General features: G+C 37.2%; 1 protein-coding gene across 8 annotated transcripts; it reads right to left on the bottom strand.

The window, feature by feature from the left end:
• Positions 1-750: 750 nt before the first annotated feature.
• On the bottom strand, positions 751-22,403 carry osbp (oxysterol binding protein). 8 transcript variants are annotated; one of them, XM_066659258.1, is made up of 17 exons: positions 22,297-22,403; positions 20,809-20,973; positions 15,689-15,897; positions 15,150-15,312; positions 14,889-15,000; positions 14,020-14,218; positions 13,172-13,283; positions 12,904-12,967; positions 11,307-11,474; positions 10,973-11,218; positions 10,552-10,672; positions 10,341-10,444; positions 9,823-9,918; positions 7,371-7,558; positions 6,108-6,337; positions 5,887-5,925; positions 751-3,573 (listed from the first exon to the last, which is right to left on the bottom strand). In XM_066659258.1, the coding sequence occupies exons 2-17, from the start codon at positions 20,934-20,936 to the stop codon at positions 3,431-3,433; spliced, it is 2,322 nt and encodes a 773-aa protein (XP_066515355.1). In that variant the 5' UTR covers positions 20,937-20,973; positions 22,297-22,403; the 3' UTR covers positions 751-3,430. The 8 variants fall into 8 exon arrangements, with proteins under 8 accessions (XP_066515355.1, XP_066515356.1, XP_066515348.1 ...); XM_066659259.1 differs by lacking the exon at positions 22,297-22,403 and adding an exon at positions 21,287-21,307; XM_066659251.1 differs by lacking the exon at positions 22,297-22,403 and adding an exon at positions 21,174-21,286.
• Between the last annotated feature and the right edge of the window lie 1,207 nt (positions 22,404-23,610).

Here is a 23,610-nt window from a genome sequence, read left to right as displayed (position 1 = left end):
TATTCAGGAATATCTGTTCAGTCTTCACTTAAATTTAGATAGTTTGCTTGGGTTAGGCTAATTTATATACCTCACAGAACTGACCTTGTGCTCATGTTCATAAACATAATGGAAATATGACAGAACTGCCGTTGTGACGTGAGATAATTATATTGCGATGTATTAAAAAGTTATGGTGCTTTTCATAGTTAATTCAACTGTTAACTAAGAACAAAGCTAACATCATGTTATATTGCTAGCCTACAGTGGTTAAAAGGAGTGAATAGGGTAACATAATCCTTCTTCAAAACTGAAGGCTTGGTTTCAGTAATAACAATAATACAAATAAGTTCATATAGATTAAAACAAATAACATTTCCTATTTTTTTTAATTAGCTACAGCCTAGTATCACGTCTGTCTCCGACGTGACAGTGTCCTAAATGAGTCCGTTGTATTAAGAATGATGCTTATGTTTTTTTAATAATATAGTCATTTTTATTTTGTCTTATAAAACCTTTAGCAGCTACATGGATATTTTATAGTATAAGGTTATTTGGTGAAACTGATACTTTCAAGTCATTTATGGTGAGCTTGAACATAGATTTTTTTTTTTTTAGTTCCTAATCAGATATTCTTGTGGAAGTCTTTATTTAGGGTCTGGTAATAAATGAAAAATATGTACATTAAATACATTTAATAATTATGTTGTAAAGATGAATGTAAAGATGTGTTTAAATGACAAAATATAACAAAAGCCAATAACAGGAGGATGTTTCTCCAATCCGCATTTATTACAACATCATCCTGCAGCATTACTACACTCAGTCTGTTCTGTGCCAATAAAGAACCAAGAGAGCCAAAAAAACAAAAAACAAACAAACAAACAAAAAAAAAGATGAGGAAGAGCGTTCACATAATGACAAGAAAGATTAATGAGGGATAATTAAACAGAAAAATAAGTTGCAAATGTTTACACACAAGAAAATTAGAAAGCAAACAGTAAAATTACAAACAATTTTACTGCCATTTTAAGTAACGGAAAGGGGTAAAGGAGAAGATACATTAAAAAAGACTTTTTTTTTTAATTAGTAAGTGTCCTTCTTAGGACAAAAAAGCAACTAATTTTCTATTTATTATGATAAGGGGAAAGCAAACAACTCCAACCGAATAAAAAAGAAATAAAGAAACAACCAAAACAATATGCACTGACAGTTTCCCCTTTGAACACGAGATCAAAACACAGCTAATCACCCTATCCCTCAAAAGCATGTCAGAATTACCATCATTTAGTGCTGCTTAATGGACGTCTCTCCAGAATGATCAATGTTGTTAATATTACTAATATTCCTTCATTATTTCATATATATATACACAAATATTTGCAATGTTTTGCTTCGCCTTGTGTTGGTAATATTACACGTTTACCCTTCGTGTTATTTTTTTCATAAGTACACTTGAAAATAAAATGATTTTTCCTCCCCCCCATAATAGAATATACGATAAACTTCTCAGACATTGCTCATAAACAAAAATACACACACGCATCCCCCTACACACACACACAATTATTTAGAGCCTCTTGATGACCTTACATGGCCTTTCACTTGCACACACTAACACAGCCTTCTTGAGTTTTTTGGGCCCTGTCCAATTACTAAGCTCTAGTCCAACAGTAAATGAGCCAGCATACTGCTGATAGAGGTGCTGTTCAATAGTGTTTTAAACAAGAAAACAGTGTGATTTAGTGTGCTTTAGCAGAGAGGCGCACACACAAGTTCAGGGCTGCACAATATATTAACAATCACAACTCAATGGTTTTAAAAGTGTTACATGAAAAGTCTTGAAACACTCCCTACATATATTTTCCATGTATTGCAGGCTTAGGCTACATGAACAAAAGTAAATATGACTTGAATTTGCCTTCGTGCTCTTTTGGCTACATCAGATGATTGTTTAGGTGTGCGCTCCCAGTCAGTTATGAAGAACAACATTAAGATATTGGTTAATACTAGGGCCTGTCCCATGGAGAACATTTAACTTAAATGGGCACCTGGCAGAATGGCAGCTTCACAAAACATAAAGGCAGCAACAGTAAAGTTCTTTTTCACAACAGTTAAAAGCAATGCTTTTGTCATTGCAAGTGTTAAAAAAAATTCAATTATATATATTTCCAATTTTTAATCCAGCAATCAATGCAGCAGAGGTGCATGGAGTAGATTAAGTATTCAGATTAAACTTCCACTGTAATATATTCAAGTAAAGGGTTCATCATCATCATCACAAGACAGAACATTCAGGGTCAGACTGAACCAAAGTTTAGCTAGGAAAATCTGCTTTGTTAAACAGGCCAGTGGACAATATATTATAGATGTATCTTTAAACTAGCTTTTGAAATACTGATAGTGCAGAATGTTGTAATATGCAAATGAGTTGTCATGATTTTATTTTAACTGTGCTATGACCATTAAAACCAGTCTCTATGGGTGTTTTTGTAATCAAACAGAAGTACACTATAATGCAGGATAGTCTTTAACTATCACATTGATTGCCTAATGCAATATATTTTATAAGCACAACTGCAATATACATCTACATTTTTCCACTAAAAGAACTTTGTTCATATTGTGCAGCCCTAAGCAAATCAACAGCTTGTTGCTTTGTCCAAGCACAGCTTAAAGGAGCTATGATTCTTTTGATACAGCTGCATTTTTCCACTGCTCTCTAGCCAGACTAGAAAAGTCTAGCAAACGGTGGCTCTATACTGGCGAGAAATTCAGACAAACACAATATTGTGTTTATAATCTTATGTGCCAAGAGCGACGGGTAGTGACAAGCCAATGTCAGATCTAATCATGTACATATACAATCGCAGATCAACACAAGAGAACAACACATTTAGCACTCACTCACACACAAAAACCCATACACCTCATCTACCTCTTCTTTTATTTTTTTTCCACACTATGGAAGACGTGTGGGGTGCAGGTGCTATTTAATGAAGGTGCAGCAGGGCCACGCGCTCGCTGTACTGCAGTAGATTCTGATGCTTTTCCGCCAACAGTACTGAAGAATGAGAGCAAGTGTGCATCCCGTCCCTTATGTGACAAAAACACTGGTGGAAGGAGGAGGTGACGAAGGCAGGAAAATGGTGGTTTTGGTAGGCAAACAGACAGATGAAGACCTATTATAAATCTTGTATTAGATTTTGTTGTTTTCAATGCCCATTTTGGTGCCCACCTTTATTTTATCTATTGAGAGAGGCAAGGGGAACAAAGAGAGAAAAGGATTGACAGGATCAGCTGACCAAGAGAGAGATGTGGAAGATACACGTGACATGAATAGGGGGTGTATGAAGTTTGATGCGGCAAAGACAGACAGACAGAGGAAAAGGAAAGCAGTTTGCTTCTTTTGGGTAGTCCTCTCCACTGCTGGAGATGTGCATTATTTGGATCAGAAGATGTCAGGGCAGGCGTCCCAGCTGCTTTGCTCCTTGGCCTCCCAGTACCCCCCTTTGTAGATGTGTGTGACTTCTCCAGTTGCTGAGTCCTCTGACCTCTCGAACCACATGGCCTTGTAGTTGTCCTGAGGAACACCTGTTACAGAAGAAAGATGCAAAAAATGTTCAGTGATTCAGGTTAGCAACAGGTGAAAGAAGAACCTCTCCTAGTGCTGCAACATTAAAGGAAAATGTAATTATTTTTACAATAATAAATGTGACAGACACCATTCTACAGAAACCAAACATTTGTTCACCATAATGTTGAAAGGACCCAGTCATTTGCAGGATGTACTCCCACCAAAAGCTACCCCTTAGGAAGCAATTATTCTCAATAGTTATAAATATGCTGCCTACTGCCTGAGAAATTATTTTACAACAGAGATCCAAATAATTTTTTTCAGACTTACCACTATTTTACAATCTGCAGAAAACTTTATAGAAAAGTTAATTGTTTCAACTTTTACAACACTCATAGAGACTGAGGCTTTGAGCTGAAATGATGACTAACAGAAAAATAAAAATTAGGGAAAAAAGTTGAAAGTGAATAAATAAACTCTAATTAAATAAATAACCAATAAACATTTAATTCTAACTCCAAATGTGTGCTAAGTCAAACAAGATGTAAAGCAAAGCACCACAAACTTTATAAACATTCACCTTTACTCTTCTACACTTACTAGCCTGCACAATGAACTACAAAAACACACTATAAGAAGCAAAGGTGTGGGGGGTGGGGGCAAAGACAAAGCTCTAAAGTAGAAGACAACTGGGGTCTAGAGCCTGTTGGAATGGTTGGTACTTGCTTTTGGCAGGAGATCCATTGGGTCTTTCCATTCCCTCTACTAAAGTTAAAAAAAAAAAAAAAAGCAAATGATGAAACATGCCCTCTGTGTGCGTGTGAAATGTGATAAGAGGAATAATACTTGTTACACTTGTCATGTGTGTATACCAGTATTCTGCAAATATTAAAGATTCCATGCTTTATTAGTATAATTTCTTGCCATTAAGTAAAATGTATTATATTTCAGCAAGAGGCTTTCTTTCAGTTTAAAAATAAATAAATAAATAAATAAAAATAATAATAATCCACACCTCCAAACACAGAATCTTACAGGTTGGTTCCATTTTCTGATTTTCATCATCCAAGTAATCTGAATAACAAATTAATACTCAACCATCCCCTAAAACTTACTGCTCATGTCTGATGCCCAGTTTGTCCGTAAGTAGACATGTTCTTTTAGTGTCAATTTCCTTTCTTTTTCTCTCATTAACAGCTACTTCTTTCAGACTCATAATTTTTTTAACTTGTCTTTTCACAGAAGATGTTTTTAGATGTGTTCTGAATTGAATCAAGAAAAGCATCTGATTTGCCTTTATCCTTCACCCATAATAGATTTTAACTGTTTATCAGGTTTTTATATGATAGTGACAGTTCTACCACATCTTGAAAATTTATTATGAAATCAAATTATCTTTACAACATAAAATAACATTTTGATTGTCTGTTTTTGCAGATCCTATTTATGGACCTCAAAATCATGGTAAACTATAAATATATCTATAGGTTGGTATGTATGTGTGTCACCAATATGTTTCCAGAAGTGTTTGTGTTGTTTATAAAAAAATAATAATAATAATAAAATAATAATAATAAAAAAACATTTAGGGAAATTGTCCTATATGGTACTTGCATGGGTATGACGGTGGGTGTGAGCCATGCAGAGTTTCATCTGCATAAGCAGGTCACATAAATGAGGGATGAGGATAGAAAGAGAACAAATCAGAAACAGAAATTACGAAGGATGTTGAAAGACAATTATAAAAACAGGGACATGGAAAATATTGAGACCAGATAAACAGAGTGAAATGCTTATTCTGAGCAGCAGAAGTCACAAAGACTTAATGGTTCAATACTGCTCTTAAGTAAATGATGTACAAGTAAATGAACTTGCTTGAGAGTGAGAGCTCAGAAGACATCTCATCTGTGTAAGCTGGAGTGGTAAGAAAAACAGGAAAAATAAAAATAAAAACATAAAACGAATGTAAACCTATAAAACACAGTGTAATGAAAGTGGTAAATATTAAAAAAAAAAAAAGAACAGGAAAGAAACATGAGTGGATGAAGGAAAAAGTGATACTTGCTTTTGTAAGCAGACTCAACAGGCTCAGTGGCAATCTCCACATCGTCAGCTGATGAGGAGGATAGAGACCCCAAAAATGAAAAACAAGCAAAACAAAACAAAAAAGACAAAAGACTAAAATGATGTCCGGTCTACACAGAGGACAAGAGATGGGGATGCATACCACTGACACTGTACTTCAGGGGTAAATACCTTCTGCAGCAGATTGAACATGTATGGTAAAGGACAGATAAAAGAAGGAACAACAGAAGAAGAAAAGTACTTGCTTTTTAGAGGCGAGTCAGTAATGGAGTCCTCAATGACAGCTTGAGGGGAAGACAGACAGGCAGAGGAAAGTGAATGGGAGACATCAAACAAGAAGAGATGCCACAGGAAGACAACACATATACACAAACAAATAAAGACAATAAAACAAAACTTGAAAAAACACTCTACAAGAGAGAGAGAAAAAAAAGCCACAACTTGGTCTACTGTCTCCACCACTTACCCTCTTCAGCAGTGTTAGCCAGGCGGGCGGCTTCCCTCTCTCTCTCCCTACGAACACTACGCTGTTTCTCCTCCAACCGCTGTTTCTCAGCGTTGGCCTCGTCCCACATCCCCTGTTCCATTAGCCGCTGGTCTGGCCTCCGTCGGCTGTCTGTAGGAGCTACACCTTCCTCCAGCTCATTCAGAGTCAGTGCCAGCGAAGAGAAGTAGTACATAGTCTCTGCCCCCTCTCTGATAAAAATAAATAAAAAATGAATTACATGTATGAGTGTTTTTAATGGATTTCTGGAGCTGGATATTTTCTCTTTCCTAATATTTTGGGCCAAATCCCCATGGTCATTCATGAATAATTTTTATTGATTTTTTTACATATAAAACTGAACATACTGCTACAACCCCCATTCCAATTAAGTTGGGACGTTGTGTAAAACATAAATAATGATGATGCAGGCCTCAAATTTAAAATGAGTGAATATTTGCGCAAAAAAAAACTAAACAGATTTTATCTGTTTGAACATTAAATATCTTGTCTTTGTAGTGTATTCAATTGAATATAGGTTGAAAAGGATTTGCAAATCATCGTATTCTGTTTTTATTTATGTTTTACACAACATCCCAACTTCATTGGAATTGGGGTTGTACTATGTGAAATCCTTATAATATGTTGTCCACTCCTGATACAATCTACCAAAATAAAAATATCAATAGGTTTTTCAAATCTTGACAGACATTCCTATATCATTCATTCATTGTCTGAAATTGTATTCTAAGCTCTTAATTAAAAGCACATTATGTTGGCACATACAAAAATATTTATCATCATAACAATAAATAATACTGGCCAGACAATCAAAAATTAAAACTAAACAGCAAACAAAATTACAAAATACTAATATTTCCTGTCAAGTATGATTCTTGTATTCACAGACAAGACTTCCCATGGCCTATTTGAAATTCCATAATTGAACTCTTCATACAATACTATAAATAGCCTTCTCCCCTATATTTTCTGCTGGCTTGTGTTTCGTCTGCCCTTTCCACCAAGTAAAAGATGCAGATCGCCCCCTAGTGTATTGAGTCAATTTGCTGCTAATATCTGAAGACTCATTCAGATAATGATCATCAGTTCTTACAATTATCATCTCATGACAATATTACTGCAAAAATTTAGTGTACAAATGTAATGTATTAAAGCAAGTTTAGTACCTGCTTTAAATTCCTAAAAAAAAACCTGACAATTTAACAGACATATAGAAGCTCTTACGGCAGTGGGTTTTTCCTCCATAGCTCACGGGGTTTGAGTGTCTGGTAGACAGTTTTCTGACGTCCCTCTGTGCCGTTTTCTCCACCTCTGCTGCTCTGCATCACACGTGAACACTCCATTTTCTCATCCCATGTTCCTGACAGCACATAGTGTGCCTTCCCATCTTTATCTGTCACCACCCCTGTCACCTGGAGAGGTGCAGAGAGGGTTAAGCAGATTGACATTCAGAAATATAGAGGCAGAAAAGTAAGAACAGAGACAGAAAGTATAAAGGCAGACAGGTACAAAGGCAGAAGTAATAAGAGGATAAAATGAGTGAGCCAAAAAAATAAATATTCAATGTATAGCTAAATTAGGCCTGGGCGAGATGGACAAAAATGTTTTTATAATACTGACAAACATTACGCTATACAATCTTGCAGCATTGTCACTGTTTCAAAAGAAAGTCCTTCTAAATGTGGAGTGAATAGACAAACGTCATTATCATTATGTATAACATTTACATCAGAACAGAATATACATGCACAGTATGCAAAAAGCAAAAGTACACAAGGGAGGACACACTAGATGTATATAAAGTTTAAATAATCCTACCCCCCACCCCCCCAAAAAATCCTGACCCAAAATTCAACACAATAAATGCTTGCAACAATTTTCTTATTTTAAAAATAACGTGATCCCCTACCCTGTGCAGATGTCCTGTTTCAGAGACTAACAATGCTACATTTAGTAGTGTCTAAACACCAGCAGGGCCATTTTATGACCTTTTCTCCCCATCTAGCCGTAAATAAACAGATACTATGATAAAGCAGTCTGTGTCCTAATAAGCCTTTTTGAATAAGAAAATTTTAAGTTGTTTTTTTAAAAGACTCCACACTGTGTGGTGCCCTCAGGGAATCTGGGAGAGCAGTCCACAGGCGTGGGGCAACAGCTTGAAAAGCCCGGTTTCCCATAGTTTGGAGTTTGGTCTGAGCTGTTGAAGACAGTAGGTGTTGGTTGAACATAGATGTCTTGAGGTATTGTGCAGGATAAGGAGCTCTTTGAGCCGGGCATTTCCATGGACACCTTGTAGTTGTACTGGATTCTGTAATGGATGGGTAGCCAGTGAAAAGTTTGTAAAATGAATGTGATGTGGTCGTTTTTGCGCCTCCTCGTCAGGATCCTGGCAGCACTGTTCTAAATCTGCTGGAGTTTCTGCGGGCTCATGCCAGAGATCCCGGCGAGGAGGACATTGCAATAGTCCAGGACCAATTTTTCAGCGTTGGGAGAGGAAGGGGTGGAGTTTTGCTATATTTTTGAGATCGGGGAAAAGGAAGACTTTGGAGAGATGGCAAATGTGATTTTAATGTGAGTTTAAGTGCGTTAAAGACAGCTCCATAGAGAGGACCTCACGATCAGAAATGCCCATATCATACACATGGAGATTGGTTATGGGGGCAGAGTCAGTGATAACCAGGTCAAGTGTATGCCCCCTGGTGTGTGGCACATGCTGCTTTATATGCATACATTCAAAAAAAGCTTTAGAAACTCTGCAGTACATTGGCTTGTTGGTGAATCCGCATGGATGTTAAAATTTCCAAAGTATGATTACAGTAGATGTTGTTGCACAGAGTGATGTCAACAGGTCCTGTATTCCTGTGTTAAAGCCTGGGTTCGGTTGGGGGTTGCCAAACCTCCTCCATGACCAGTGCCCCTGGCCTTTTCCAGATACTTGTAACCTGGGGGACAGGCCTCATTCAATACAGTATAGGACTCTGGTTTGTGCCAGGTTTCCCGATCTGGCTTTGTTTGATAAAGACTGGGCATTGAATAGTGCTATTTTAATACTGGGAGGGGGCTTATACCTTGGGAAATTTCGGAGCAGGTGAAAATCCACTCCACGCATTCCCTTAAACCTGGTCTGCCACAGCTTGTTATTGGTCCTGGTGCTGGCAGCATTCTGATAATGTAGTGTGTAGCACTGTATTGCGGTCTCTGCATAATAGCAGGTGTATTTTATAGTTTGTAAACCACCTTAGTTTTTAGGCTACAGCTCCAGAAAGATCACTCCACTGCTGATAAACATACCAGTTATACACACTTTATTTACCATTAATGAGTATGCAGCATTATATTCTCACTCATGGCCTTGACAATGCATGTTCTGGTAAGAAGTGCCCAACTGGTGAGCTGACCAGTTCTTCTTATTTACAGTTCCCCCACTGTACTTATTCTCTCTCCAATAAATAGGCAACAAAACACTACTGGCTATTGGTCACTCATAGCACAGTCTATTAAAAAGGGATCAGATTTGGAGCACTCTCCGGGTGTGTTTCACATTTAATGCATATATATTAAACTAACACTCTCAATGATGAGTCTATCTTGATTCATATTGCTATCAATTTACTGCCCAGGCCTAAACAAATTTTATTTGATTAGGAGCTTACTTTTTAGTTTGGAGTGCACTCACCTTTCTGGCCACATCTCTGGAGAAGTAGCTGTACGGAGCGAATTTAAGGTGGCAGCGATCACCGGTTCTGTGGTTTATTATGTCTATCTCACCCGACTGGACAAGCAAATAAAAAAATAGATACCCATCTTTTTAGCAAGAGAAGAACATAAATAATATCTATATTATGAAACAATCATTACTAAAAGACCAAAAATTGTCATTACACATCAACATTTAGAGAAATGCACTGTAGACAAGAACTAGTTGACCAAAAAGAATCATTCTGCCCTTTAAATATATCTGTTTCAACTCTAAGAAGTCTGTATGAGCTGAGCCAAGTGTTGCTAGAGTGTAAAATAGTCATCTCTACAGAGCAGTGGCTAGAAAAGAATCAAGTTTGAAACCACTGAACCAAATAATGTAATCTACAGCTGAAATAATGAAAACACTGCCATCTGCTGGTTGTCAATATTACTAAGAAAAGCTAATATATTTGTAACACAAAGTTCATATTTAAAGCAAAACACAGCTCTTACCTGGTCTATCCACAGCTTGCCAACAATTATATTGTGTACTGTTGTAGTTACTTTCTTCCAGGAATAATGATTGTTACTTTTCTCAAAAAAACAGTGAATGGTCCCTAGACAAACGTAATGAGACACATTACTCTGATTATTACCCCTTTCTCTTTCAACTTTTTACAAATGAATAGTATATATGTATATAGAAAAACAAAAAGACACATACCGAGGGGCATGATGGATAAGTATTTGCCTCTAAACTTGCTGGCCACAGTGATCTCTTGCCTTAGAGTCCAACCTCGCTCAGAAATGACATGATGTGCTGCTGCTGGGGGATGATGACTAACCTACAGAAGACAGTAAAGTGCAAAGCTCAAATCTGGCCCATTATACGTTTGTTATGGTAAACATCACATTTCCACTATTTTCCTCCTCATTCCAACCATAGGTCCTCAGTCCTAACTCTTCATTTATAGTTTTAGTATTTTTTCTCTGTTTGACACTGCTTAATTGTTTAACTCCATTTGAGACACTATATCTTCAGAAATTATGCTTCAACTGAGAAGCAGAAAATTCCACCATATTATATATACACTTTATGAATCTCTTCTTTTTCCCTCTTGTTTATATTTCTTTCTTGACCTCACCTGTTCACAGAGTGATCTGTAGCCACTCTCCTGCAGTCTGTCCAGCTCAAATGTCTCCCCCAGAAGTGGGTTAAAGGGCTTGCCCGTGCGGTGCACTGTGGTTGAGTAGGATGAGACTGTGAATGCTGCCACATAGCACAACTGCTCCAGGGAGGTCTGGCACTTAGCGGCACGGTCCAGCAGCTCTGAGTACTCTAGATCCTCTGACAAACGCTGCAGCATAGAGATGGGCTCGTTGAAGTTCACCTGCAGGAAGGAAATTTTGATTTAAATTTCCATTAAGAATATATTATAATTATGTTTATATTGCTTAACATTACAGCCACACACTTACAGGCATTGGGATTTTGGAGAGCTCTTTTCCGATACAATTCTTCATAATGCTCCAGAGATTGAGCGAATAATTGGGTTTGTCAGGGATTCGGGTTCGCCTCTTCCTCACAGGCACAACCTCCTGTGACTGAGGGGACTCTGGATTGGATGCCAAAGACTGCTCGTCCAGCTGTGAGCAAACAATAGGGAAGTAAATAATTAAGAATTGTGATTTCATGACACCCAGCAATTGGAATAACAGCTTTTTGAAATTTTCTCAAGACATTCAAGTCACATTTGTACATTGTTTCAGCCTGATTTACCGATCTAGTCACTGAAAATCATATATTTTATTCTGTTAAATGCAATGTACAGTTTTTGAATATGCAGTATGAAAATCAGTGGTCAGTTACATATTCAAATAATTAGGTAAAGTTCTGTTGCATATTCACAGAGACTGCTTCAGTAAAGTTTAGAACTTACAATCAGTCTGTTAAAATTTGAGGAAGAATTATTTGTCAAAGGTACCTGCTGAAGAGTTTATCTAGACTTAGATCATAGTTTAAGCAATGTCACGAAATGTAGTGTCAGTGTAATGTTATGTTTGTTTGCCAATACAACTACTGTTTGACACACACACACACACACACTGGTGTGAAAAAAGTGTTTGTCCCCTTCATGATTGCTTATTTTTTTGCATGTTTGTCACTTTTAAATGTTTCAGATCATCAAACAAATTTACATATTAGTCAAAGATCTAATTTTTTCATAATCTGAAATATTTAAAAGTGACGAACATGCAAAAAAAAAAAAAGAAATCATGAAGGGGGAAAAACTCTCACACACACTGGTCACTTACAACATGAAACAAACCAAAAATCCAATTTTTTAAAAAGCATGGCAGTCTTTCCTGTTCTAAGGTCATAAAGAGACTTGAGACAGACATGAATCTGCTGACAGGCCTGAAAAAAAAATGCAGGCCTCAGACCTTTACGTCAACCAGTGTCCAGCTGAGAGAATAGAAATGAAGAAACTATTTATGCCTTAAACCCACATTAAGGTGAGTGAAAACTATACAAACCAGCTATATAGGCATACCAACCAGAATATAGAGGCATATGGGTGAGGTCTTTACTACAGATTACTTGATTTTAGATACCGCTGTACAAGTTATGATAACAAAGGGAAGATATATAACAAAGAAATGTGATGATTTTTTTTTTGAGGAAACATATTGCTAACAGTTTAAAAATTTAACTGTGAAACTAGGCTGCATGTCAACATGAAGACATCACAAAAGCACAACAATCAAATTCTTTAAGAATTTTTTTTTTTTTTTAGTGGCCAAGTCAAATCTAACCACAATAAACTGGCAGGGTGCAGAAAATAACAATTATCAAAAAGTTTAAACAAAGACCTAAGGTATCAATCCTAGTTCTGCATTTTTTGTCAATAAGTTTAAAAGGGCAAGCAAATAAAAGAAAATGTCTAGCATGTATATATTTTGGGTCATTAGATGAACATATTCTGTAAAAGATTTTACAGGGTCTCCACAAGATGAACACCAACGTTCAATAGGAAACAAAACATATTTTGATGACACACGTGTGAAGACTTACCGATGTCGTCCCATCATCCATTCCTATCTCACTGCTGATCCCACTGACGTTGCTGCCTGACCTCCTGAGAGTAATGCAGAGAGAGAGAGAGAGAAAGAGAGAGAGAGAGAGAGAGAAAGAGAGTGTGTGAAAAGGAGGGGAAGAGAAAAGGAAGAAGGGAGCCACACACTTAGGTCCAGTATACACTGATATGTGACGAACAGAGGGGAAGAGAGGAATGAAAGTGGGACAGTAACAAGCAACAGGAACAAAAAGAGAAGTTAAAGACCTGTGATATTTGGGGTCAGCCGGGATGGTGATAAACTCTTGCACATCTTCGCATGCATCGAAAAACTCATTCTCTTCATCATCGCTGGCATCGCCTTTTCCAGGACCAGAACCTGATTTAAAGAATTTAGAAATTTTACATTAATAAAATGACTGTTGATGAATACCTTATTCATCATTAGATTATCTGGCGAATATAAAGCTGCTATTTATTTCAACTCATTGTCCACATTATTAATTATACCCTCTAAAAATCCAACAGGGTTTTGTAAAAAGTGTTTCTAATTAATAATATTCACTACTTTACAAAGTCTGCCTTTCTGACACAAGCTTTCAACTTGCACACGTCTTGAACTCTTTAGAACTTCTCTGACAAAAAGAATGGAGTGCTCTTTAACAATCACGCAAGCCCATGCTGAACGCCTAGTACAAGATAGAGTGGTATAAGCCCCCAAATGCTGGGCTGGGCAATACCTGTGTAATAAGCTGGTTTGTGATCCTAGTGTAAAGTATTCCTAGAAATTTTGAAGCTGATACTACAGCAAAGCAGGGACAAAACTCCCTATTGAAAGTCATGATTTCAGAAGAAACATGAAGCCAGAGGTGTCTACATCTTTCAGCCACATCATATTTCTTTCTCTCCTAAGAAAATATGTGGTACTCCAGCATAAAGTTATGCAACATGGGTAAGAGTGCACATTGTTAAGTACCAATTTACTGTCCCATTCTTTACATTTTTGGCTGGGGCTCTGAGCAAATATAGAAAATGTATCTTTTAGTCTTTGTGACAATCAATAAGCTAGTACTAGGAAGTTTCTGCTGAGCCATGTGTATGAATGAGTGGTCCACCTTTGCTGTCCGCAGTGGGATTGCTGGGTGATGCTGGGAGTACAGTGGCTCCTCTGAAGGCTCTCTCTAGGTGGTTGTGTTGCTTGGCAAGCTGTTCCAGTGTCTCTTCTAGGCGGACCCTCTGCTCTCGCTCTGCCTGTAAAGCCTTCTGCCAGCGCTTGCTGTGAGCCTGCGCCAATGCCAGGAAGTCCCGACAGGCCTGAACATAGGAGAGAAATGTGCGTGTGATGATTCATTACAAATGTTGTGCAAGGCCAGCTAGCATTCAAATATGTACAAATCTAAGAAGCCCCCCTTCTAGCTCTTGCTTTCTTTTAGAAATGCATTCAAAGGTTTAAGGTCTCTTGAGGAAGTTTTCATGAAGCAAATCATAAATATAGATATAATTACTTCCTAAAAATCTGCACTGATATGAGTAGAGTAAAACAGAAGTGTGATAAATTCCTTACATTTTGCACAGGGGCATATAATCAAGCAAAACTTATATGTTACTCACTTTAATAAATAATTTAAGTAAAGTGAAAAATTCCATTAATTTCCAAAGCGAGCCACAGTTCACCAAGCAAAACAGACAATGTCATAAAAAACTTAAATAATCCAAATATTTTCCCTATTCAGTGTTATCAACAGTGGTAGGCACAATATATAGAAAAGAGTTCATGTACACCTTAAAGGCAAACTAAAACAAGCAGCATGTTCAATACTGAAAGTTAATTTGTTGGAAAAACTTAGATGCTTGGAATAATCATTGTAAGTACACTTAGATGGTTTTTACCAAGTAAGTAATGCATCATTATATTCTTAGTAAAATTCTCATAAGAATCCTGCATGCAATAATCAAAATCTTAAATAACATTGTTCAATCTTACATTGATCATGGCATTGGAGGTAATGCGGAAAAGCGTGGCCCTTTCTGTAACCTGCCGAATCTTATCGCTGGTGTCCCCACCCAGCTTAACGCCTTCCAGCTCAGACAAGGACCTAAAAGAATCCACACAACCCATTGGCTTGATAAACAACTTCAAAAAACATAGCGTATTCTTAATCTGTTAAAAGCCTAATCTGATTATCCCAACATGACCAGATATGGTCAAAGGACTGAGAAACAGATGTAGTGGGGTAGTCCTGACCTTTGAAGTGCAGAGCCATGTTTAGCAATGAGGTCGTTACAGGTGCTGAGATCCTCCACCTTGCTGCCAAGCGTTCTGAGTGTAGACTGTACTTCTGAATTCCGTGCCCCAATGCCCTGCCCTGCTGAGGGTGGGGAGGTTGAACATTCGTCCCCAGAGTCATCTGGGTGAGGGAATGAGAGCCCAAGAGAGGAAACAAGATTGTGGGGGTGGAAATAAAGAAGTGAATTTATTTTTTTATTTTCCTCTTTTCAATTTCCATTTAAAGAAAATTAAGAGACCTGAGATTCCTATTTCATTAGTAGTTGAAAGTTGTTTCTGACAATCATGGACTTTTTTTTATTCTTCTTTATATGATAGGGCTTTTCAAACAAGCTGATCTGGGAAAAAAAAAATATTCTGGCCATAACTTTATTTTTTTTTTGTCTGTTTCTTACTTAAATGCATTACTCTTTTTAGCCTTTCTGCACTATCCATCTCTTCCTTCTTTTTACAGAAAAACACATTAGTACAACATGTTAGCTCTGCCTGTAGCTGACCTGACTCAGCCTGCATGCGCACTGCCTTGGCTTTGGCCAGCTCCAGAGCTGTGATCCAGCGCTGCCGCTCCACCTCAGAGTTGGCCTTAAGGTGGTATGTCTGAGCACCACCATTGGAGATAACAAAGTTACAAGAGTCCTCCACAGAAATGTTGGCAGTGGCCAGGTTTATCGTCCCTCTACATGTGTGTCCCATTTCTGCCTGGGTCCTGAGAGAGAGATGGATAGATTAGATAGATAGATAGATATATGTAAACATATATTGTGGCTAATAAAGAAATTAAAATTAACAAGTAATATGTTTCTGATCACATATAAAATTAAAATTACCTTTATATTTTGGTATTCATAGTTTTCACATTCAATTCCACTTAAAGAAACACTAGGTAAGAAATGAGTTTTTAGCTCCTGGGACCCCTAGATTAATTCATTTTTACAGCACTGTGTTGAAATCATTGGGGAGGGGGTTGGGGTCCTACCCTCCTCCAAAAGTTATAGTGCAGGTTCTGCAGTGCTGAGCCCAGAGTAGCAATGACTGAGAGTCTTTTCTTTCAATTACAGGTCAGTGGAGCAAAACAATGATACTAACGCTATAATTTTAAGGTAAAATATTAGAGTGTTCCCTTAATACATAAGTTCATGTGTCTACAAATACTGACGGTAGCCCATTTGTTGCTCAGCATATTTTTAAAGCCCCCCTTATATATGGTTCTTCAGTCTTCAAGGCCTCTAAATGACCACCAAAGAGCAGGTATCATTTGGTCGTTGGATCACTTTCAGCACCAAATCTGATGTGCCAAGTATAGACCTAACATAGAGCTATAGATTTAACCAAGGTAAAAAAAATCATGAGACAGAAAGCAGATGACATACTCTGCTTATGTTCACATATCTTGAAATCTGCCCATGTCTTTTTCCTTCCTGTTTGGTCGGCATTTTTGTGATGTTTGTGATACAAACATGTTTTCTGGTAATTTCAAAAGTTAGGTCAGATATTTACCTCAAACATTTACAATGTCTCAAGCATCAGGTGGCATTATCATAACCATTTTATGACTTTGTTGTAGCATTTAAAGCCAACTTACACATCATGTGTATGGTAATTATCACCACCACTGTAAACAACTCTGAATAGAATGGTGTGTTTCCCATCAAAAACTCTGAAACTCTTTCTTATGGTTTAATTATGCAGAAATCTGGAAAGAATCATTGAAACACCTTTTTAAACATAAAAAACATTGCTTCTTCTGAACACACTGGGGTCTAATCTCAGCCCAGAGATCAGGACTTATTTGTTCAAATGCCATAAGGAATGAAGACAATTAACAAGGCTGATTACTTATCCAGCAGCATCTCACAACCAGCAGGGAGACAATCAGACTGAAACATAAATCTAAATCAGGCTATTACGTCAAGCAATTTGTCCTTACAACTGGAAAACAAATAAAAGCAATAAAATAAATATACATTTTTTTTATGGCTACTCAGAATTACCAGTCCAGGAGTTCTCCTTGTGCATCATCAAATGCTTTATTTTTTTTGTCATCACACCTAACCCTTGTTTAGTGCCAACTGAAGAGGCACTTCAGAAATATGCAATTATGCCCTGCTTCATCCTCAAAGACATTTATTAAAAAAACCTATAAATCAGTGGAATAGTTGCCAAAATCTGGTCTGAGATTTTATGATTTCATGAGCTCAAAATACATCAAGACCACAGAACATCTTTTGACGCTTCAAAGTGGAGGTCAGATCTTTCAGTTTCTGTGTGTCTGATCATCCGTCTGTTCATTCCACTTCCTCTTACTCTCTCTCACATGTCACAGCTCAGTGCTGAATGCTGAAAAAGCAAAGCTGAGTCGTTGAATTAGTGCACAATGCTAGGATCAGAGAAATTTTGAAATAATGGCTTCAGTGGCCCTTATGTTCCTCCTGTATAGAGATGACCCCTTTAAGACTGCCACATGACCCAAACCACACAGCCCAGCCATGCCATTGTGTGGGGTTTGGGTCATGAGACGGGTTAATCCCCTGTATTTTCTTCACTTTTTGGACACTCTTTTGTCCCCTGGGTCAAACTGACCCAGGACATACTTGGGGACTTAAAAACAATTCTAAAATAAAATTTTACTTCATAAACCAGTAACACATTTTCTTTATCTCAATTTTAAACAATAGCGATAACATACATGTTCAATTATTGTAATAAGAATCTAATAGAACTGCATTTAACCCATCTGTCACAATAAACACATACGCTCGCACTGGTCACCAGGGCCAGTGAACACACAGACCCAGAGCAGAGTTTGGGGGTTAGGTCGCCTTGCTCAAGGAAGTTCCCATCAGCTTTGGGAATCAAACCAGCAGCCTTCCGTGTACCAAGCTCTGTCCTCAGACCATCAGACCATGGCTGCCCGTACCACTTTTATCTAATAAAATGCAGAAGAACAACTGAGGATTCTGTAGTGTGATGTAGAGGTATTTATCTCTTTTGTCCCACCCCATAGATGTGCAGGTGTGAGGCATATAGTGCGAGAAAATATGGATTTACAAAAGCTTGTGGTTTGCATGTGGCCACATGATAGAGGATAAAGAGTGAGGGAAAGTGAGATCTAACACCGTCTCTATGCTTAGATTATAATAATGTAACATTATATGCGTTATATGCCTGTGTTCTTGTGTGTGTATGCATCTCTGTATGTGGGTCAAACTAACCCAAAGACCATATGAAAGATGTAAATGTGTTGGGTATTGTAGCATGTGTGCTCAAATATTATTTTTTGTTTATAAACGTTTACCACAAAAATGAATAAAGGCCTTTGCGTTTCAGGAAGAAAAAAAATACCTGCACCACTTTCTTCTTATAAAAATTAAGTGAAAATTGTGAATATAGTGTAATGATCATACATCAGCAAACAATTACATCATATATCAGATTCTTTGGTAATAAAGCTACATTTACGTATCGCAGAGTGTGGTACTTAACAATATCTGCAACATTTATTTATTTTAGCGGTCTGTAGGAGTATCCATGGCTGGCATACAAGCTTGTCATTTCAAAAGGAATACATTATGGTAATATGAGCTTCGTAAAACCACTGATGTTTCAGTCACAGTCAGTTGAGGAACTGCCATGTTCTTTAAACTTAACCACACAAACAAAATGTTAGTTGCCTTGTTTTATATCTGCCAGCAGTGATATTACACATACATGTCCTATTCAAAACATTAAAATCATTTTATGGGTTTCAAAACTTCCTTTACTGCTTGATGTCTTGAGATTTAGCTTTTTTTTTTTTTTTTGGAGTGATTGTGATTGTCATGCAGAACCGTGTTTGAATCAGTGTAGGGCTGGACATTAAAATAATAAAAATTATAATATTGTAATATAACATGTTTCAATAATAATATCATCTGTTACTGACTTACATTTATTACATGGCGCTGCTGTCAGTTTATTGCACTCAATTTTTGACTGTATTTCTGGGGATATTTATTGTTTATATTGATACCTGAATTTAATTTTATTGACAGAAATTAAGAAATATCAGATATAAACTTTGGACATATCATCCAGCCCTAGATCCACATGCCCTTTAAATAAGCCCCTAACTTTTCATTTTTAACTTTAAAGGGTCCATCCAGCTCTACTTGGTTAAGTATATAAACTGTAAATTGCCCAATTTAAAACATTTATTTCCATTTCATTGGATTTTTAGTTTTCAAATGGAAATTTCATGATGAATGGATAAAATGTTCCAAAATTATTTGGAATTTAAACATTTTACAATGACTTCTGTGGAAATGCAAGGTTTTTTCCTTCTCTTATGAAGTTATTATTTAGGGAGATGTTTTCCATTGGACAGTGACGATATAGCAATGATTACCATGGTAATAAGGATGAACTTGAGAAACCTAAATGCAAAAAATAAGGTTTAACATACTCGGTTTCATGAAAGTTAGCTAAAAATTATATTTATTTTTACTCAAACTAGCAGTTTTGAAATGTTCTTTTAGAACTGACAATAAACACAATATGCTCAGACATGCATAAGACATCTCAACACAGTACTTGAACTTATCAATAAGTGTATTTTCTTCTTAGTATTAGTAAAGAGAAATGTGATATGTGTATTATCTAATTTCAAACACCTGCAAGTGCAGGTGACTGAAATTAATTACCAGAACAAGCAAAATACTTTATTCATGCCAGCCTAGGCTTCATATTGTCTAACTCTAAAGAGTAAAAAAAAAAAAAAAACATATGTGCTCTACTTTATTAACAAACGTAGATAAGCAGGTTTAAAAAAAAATCTTATCATACCCATCTTGAACAAACAAAGTTGTCACAAGCAAACAAGCACTCACACCCACCATATTAATAATTGACATTGGCGGAAGAGGTGAATGGGATGTCTCCATCAAAGCAGCCTGTAACTGTGGCTCCATGTTCATTAAGCAAACTGGCATCATCTTACACATCTTTTTTCGCTGACAAACACCAATGTCTATGAGGTGTTGTCAAGACACAGCATGAAAAAAGGCTCACCCTTCACACCCAACAAGCAGAAACGCATGCTTCCCAAACCAGAACAGCAAAGTAACAAAACTCTCACTTATTTGGCAACAGACCACTGTGAAAAGCCTTAAAAACAAAAACTATGTGCAGCTTCAGATCTTGGTGATGTGTCCTGCTCAAGTATGTTGTGATGAAACTATTAAACAGAAAGGAGATTTATATAGTGGTAAACATGCTAAAGCTGACATTCTTATCAAGAGGGGTTTGGGTTATGTGGTTTGTGGCAGTTAACTTGGGGCCGTTAATAGGTTTAGGGGTCAGTCACATCAGTCCCATCTCTCAGTGGAGAGTAATATGTTTTGGGGGCTTTTAGGCTATATGATTCATGGGAAGCAGAAGATTCCAACGGCAATTACATGGTTCAGTGTGACTCTGGGAGCACATTTAAGAGTCAGAGGTAGTATGGTTCTGGGTGATTCTGGGGGCAGTTAAAAGTCTGGGGAATGTTATCCCTACCTGGTGCAGGGGGCATTTACATGCTTTTGAGCAGTTAGCTTAAACTTAACTAGCACTATATTACTAAATAAAAATGTGACCTTACCTGTAGTAAGAGAGTAAACCGTTGCTTAAAACGAACCATCGTCTTTGGTATCCTTTAATGTAGTTCGTCCATTTGAAGAGCCAGCCTTTGTAGGTGTCCCCCGGAGCGGGGACTTTGGGCTCCGACATCACGACAGCCCGAGGCTTCACAGTGTCTCACAGGAGCCTGACAAACACAAATGCGTTTTAATCATTGTTTAAACATATAACAATCATTAAACGTCCCATCATGAAAGACATCAAAGGGCTTCATTCCCACTAACAAGCGTGTGCTTACTGAATATGTCACTCACTGACTGTCGTTAGCTCCCTCCGCTAACGTTGGCAAATGTCAACGACGAAAACTTACTTCAAAAACTTTCTTACCGTCGCAATGACAAACACAAATTCTTTGAGTCTGTTAGCGTGAGCAAAATCCAGTTTGCTTCGCACTAAACACAGAAAGTGGGTGTATAATTTGCTGGGTGTCTTTCGCCTACGTGTACAAAGCATGAAGTAAACTAGCTTCGCTCCGCTAGCTTCGGCTTGCTCGGGAACAGTTCCCAACGCCTCCTTCTTCCCTATGCACTCCTCCCTACACAGTTCACTCCATAGATCATGAAAGGAGTGCATATGTTCTCCTAGTGAAAATGTTAAATGGCGGGTTAAAAACTGTATATAAATATGAATACATTTCTAGACGTGCAGTTTCTGGTGTGTAGTACAGTTATCTTTGTGGAAAAAGCGTTAATTTATGACCATCACTGAGCACTAATTTAGAATTAACGATAAGCCATTCGGCACTGAATCTTACGACAAGCTAAATAATACGCCTTTTTATTCAGGCAATTGTTAAGGTGATATCTGAACTTGGTTTTGGTGACTTTCTCTTCGTTCAGCTAAATACATAAATCAGGCGTCGGTACGATAACCTTAACTCGACTGATAGGATATCAATTGCTCGGTTGCCTATTTAGCGCATATGTGGACACAAAATGTAAACTAAACAGTCGTGTCCCTTATGGCTGGGCATAAATGTCAGAATTTCGTCTCCTTCGTAGTGCAGTACTTAGGGAGCAGGGAGTGATTAGAGACGTGACCCTAGTTACGATTTTACAAAGGCCTGCTAATTTTACAGTATTACAGTTATATTCCCATATATGTTCAAGTTTTGATGTGACAACTAAGTGAAGTGGACATGAAGTGCAATCTTGAATAGATAAAACAATGACTGTGTGATTTAGAGACACCGAACTTCGCCATAAGGCCTTCCATGTACAGAAACGAATGCGATAGCCACAATGTCATCACTGTATGTTTGCAGTGCGATTTCTATGGAGTGAAAGATTTAGCCCTTAAAAATCTACGACGGGGCAGTACCTGAGCAAAACACATTCATAAAATGTCATCACAGGGTTACCTGCTAATAACGGGTAATATGAAGCTATGAATCGACTACACTAGCCCTTAATATTATGTATAAAATGTAATGGATATTTATGGGTCCTACCTATCAGCCAGTCCCCCTTGGAAGAAGGAAGTGGATGAATAGTGAATGCTAGACTGCACTAATAAACCTGCCCACTAACTTCCAGCCATTAGTCCTTAGCCACCACAGCCTGGGTCCAATATGAGCACTAGTGAGTTTTTTCCACAGGTTAAATTTTGGTTTCACATCTGGATGAAGTCAGTGAGGGTACCATGAGTTACACAAAGGGTCAGTATGAGCAGCCCTCCTGAAACCACCACATTTCATAAATGAAGACAAACACCATAGAGCCATTAGAGTCACACCTTTAAAAAAGCTAGTTCATGTTGGCCAAACTAAAGTGGGCTTCAAACCACTTAAAGTAAAAATTTTCACTGGGAAGCAATGTATATATTTAGTGATTTTAGCTATATGAAAAATAATATTTAAATTGATTTATACTTATTTGCCCATTTGAAAATCTTGATAAACAAAAAATGCATATATTTATATATAAAGTAGCATGTCTTATTAGGATTTATTTTCTTTCACAAATAAGCAGCAATTGTGCAGTTAAATGGGTGAGTGGGTTCTCAATAGAAGAAATAACATATTTTCATCTAAAAATCCATCCATATGAACATTTTACTTGCATTTCATTTCATTTAAATACTACAGCTGTAATATTGAAGCATTAATTATTGTGGTCATTTATTAATTTGATTTCAATGGAGTGGTTTTAAAACATCAGGCCTTTATGTTAAAACTATGTTTGGTAGCAAAACATATATATGGTCAGCAAGACATTGTAATGGTATATACTGTTATGGAGGACTGGAATTTGTTTTCTGATAAAAACAAAAATTGTGATATTATTAACCTCAAAGAGGAAAATTCATAACTTATCCATTAGCTTGACCTGGACAACCCCGCCTACATCCCATCAGTTCCATGTGTAATTCATTTTGGACTGCATTCCATGATCTGTGTTCAGATCTCAAGTTAAAGTTCAAGGGGCTTTACTGTCATCTAACTAGTGAAACAAGAGAACGTTCCTCCGGGACCACGGTGCGACACAGAATATGAGTGCAGACCATATATTATAAAATAATAATAAAATGAATGCAGATAATCTAGCAGTACTCGAACAAATGCTATGGTAACTTCTTCCAAAAGCAGGAGAAAGAACACAGGAGTGGGTGGGATCATTCACAATGCTGCTGGATTTATTAATGCAATGTGATGTTTAAATTTCCAGTATTGATGGGAGATATGTTTAGTTCAAATGTAATGTGTTTCTGAATAGACTTAGCAAATATAATGCATTCCATAAAACATTAATGCTTATTATGACCA

The sequence above is a fragment of the Hoplias malabaricus genome, chromosome 2 (assembly GCF_029633855.1).
Source record: "Hoplias malabaricus isolate fHopMal1 chromosome 2, fHopMal1.hap1, whole genome shotgun sequence".
Taxonomy (NCBI): domain Eukaryota; kingdom Metazoa; phylum Chordata; class Actinopteri; order Characiformes; family Erythrinidae; genus Hoplias; species Hoplias malabaricus.
Note: the sequence above shows the minus strand (reverse complement) of the source record. Positions and strands in the feature narration are given on the sequence as shown.

Excerpts from the sequence above, each read along its gene's own strand:
- osbp (XM_066659258.1), bottom strand. The coding sequence starts at position 20,936 with ATGTCGGAGCCCAAAGTCCCCGCTCCGGGGGACACCTACAAAGGCTGG. Across the intron at positions 13,284-14,019 it reads TCCCACTGCGGACAGCAAAG|GTTCTGGTCCTGGAAAAGGC; the intron begins GTGGACCACTCA and ends TCTTTAAATCAG. Across the intron at positions 9,919-10,340 it reads GCAAGCTGTGGATAGACCAG|TCGGGTGAGATAGACATAAT; the intron begins GTAAGAGCTGTG and ends TTGCTTGTCCAG.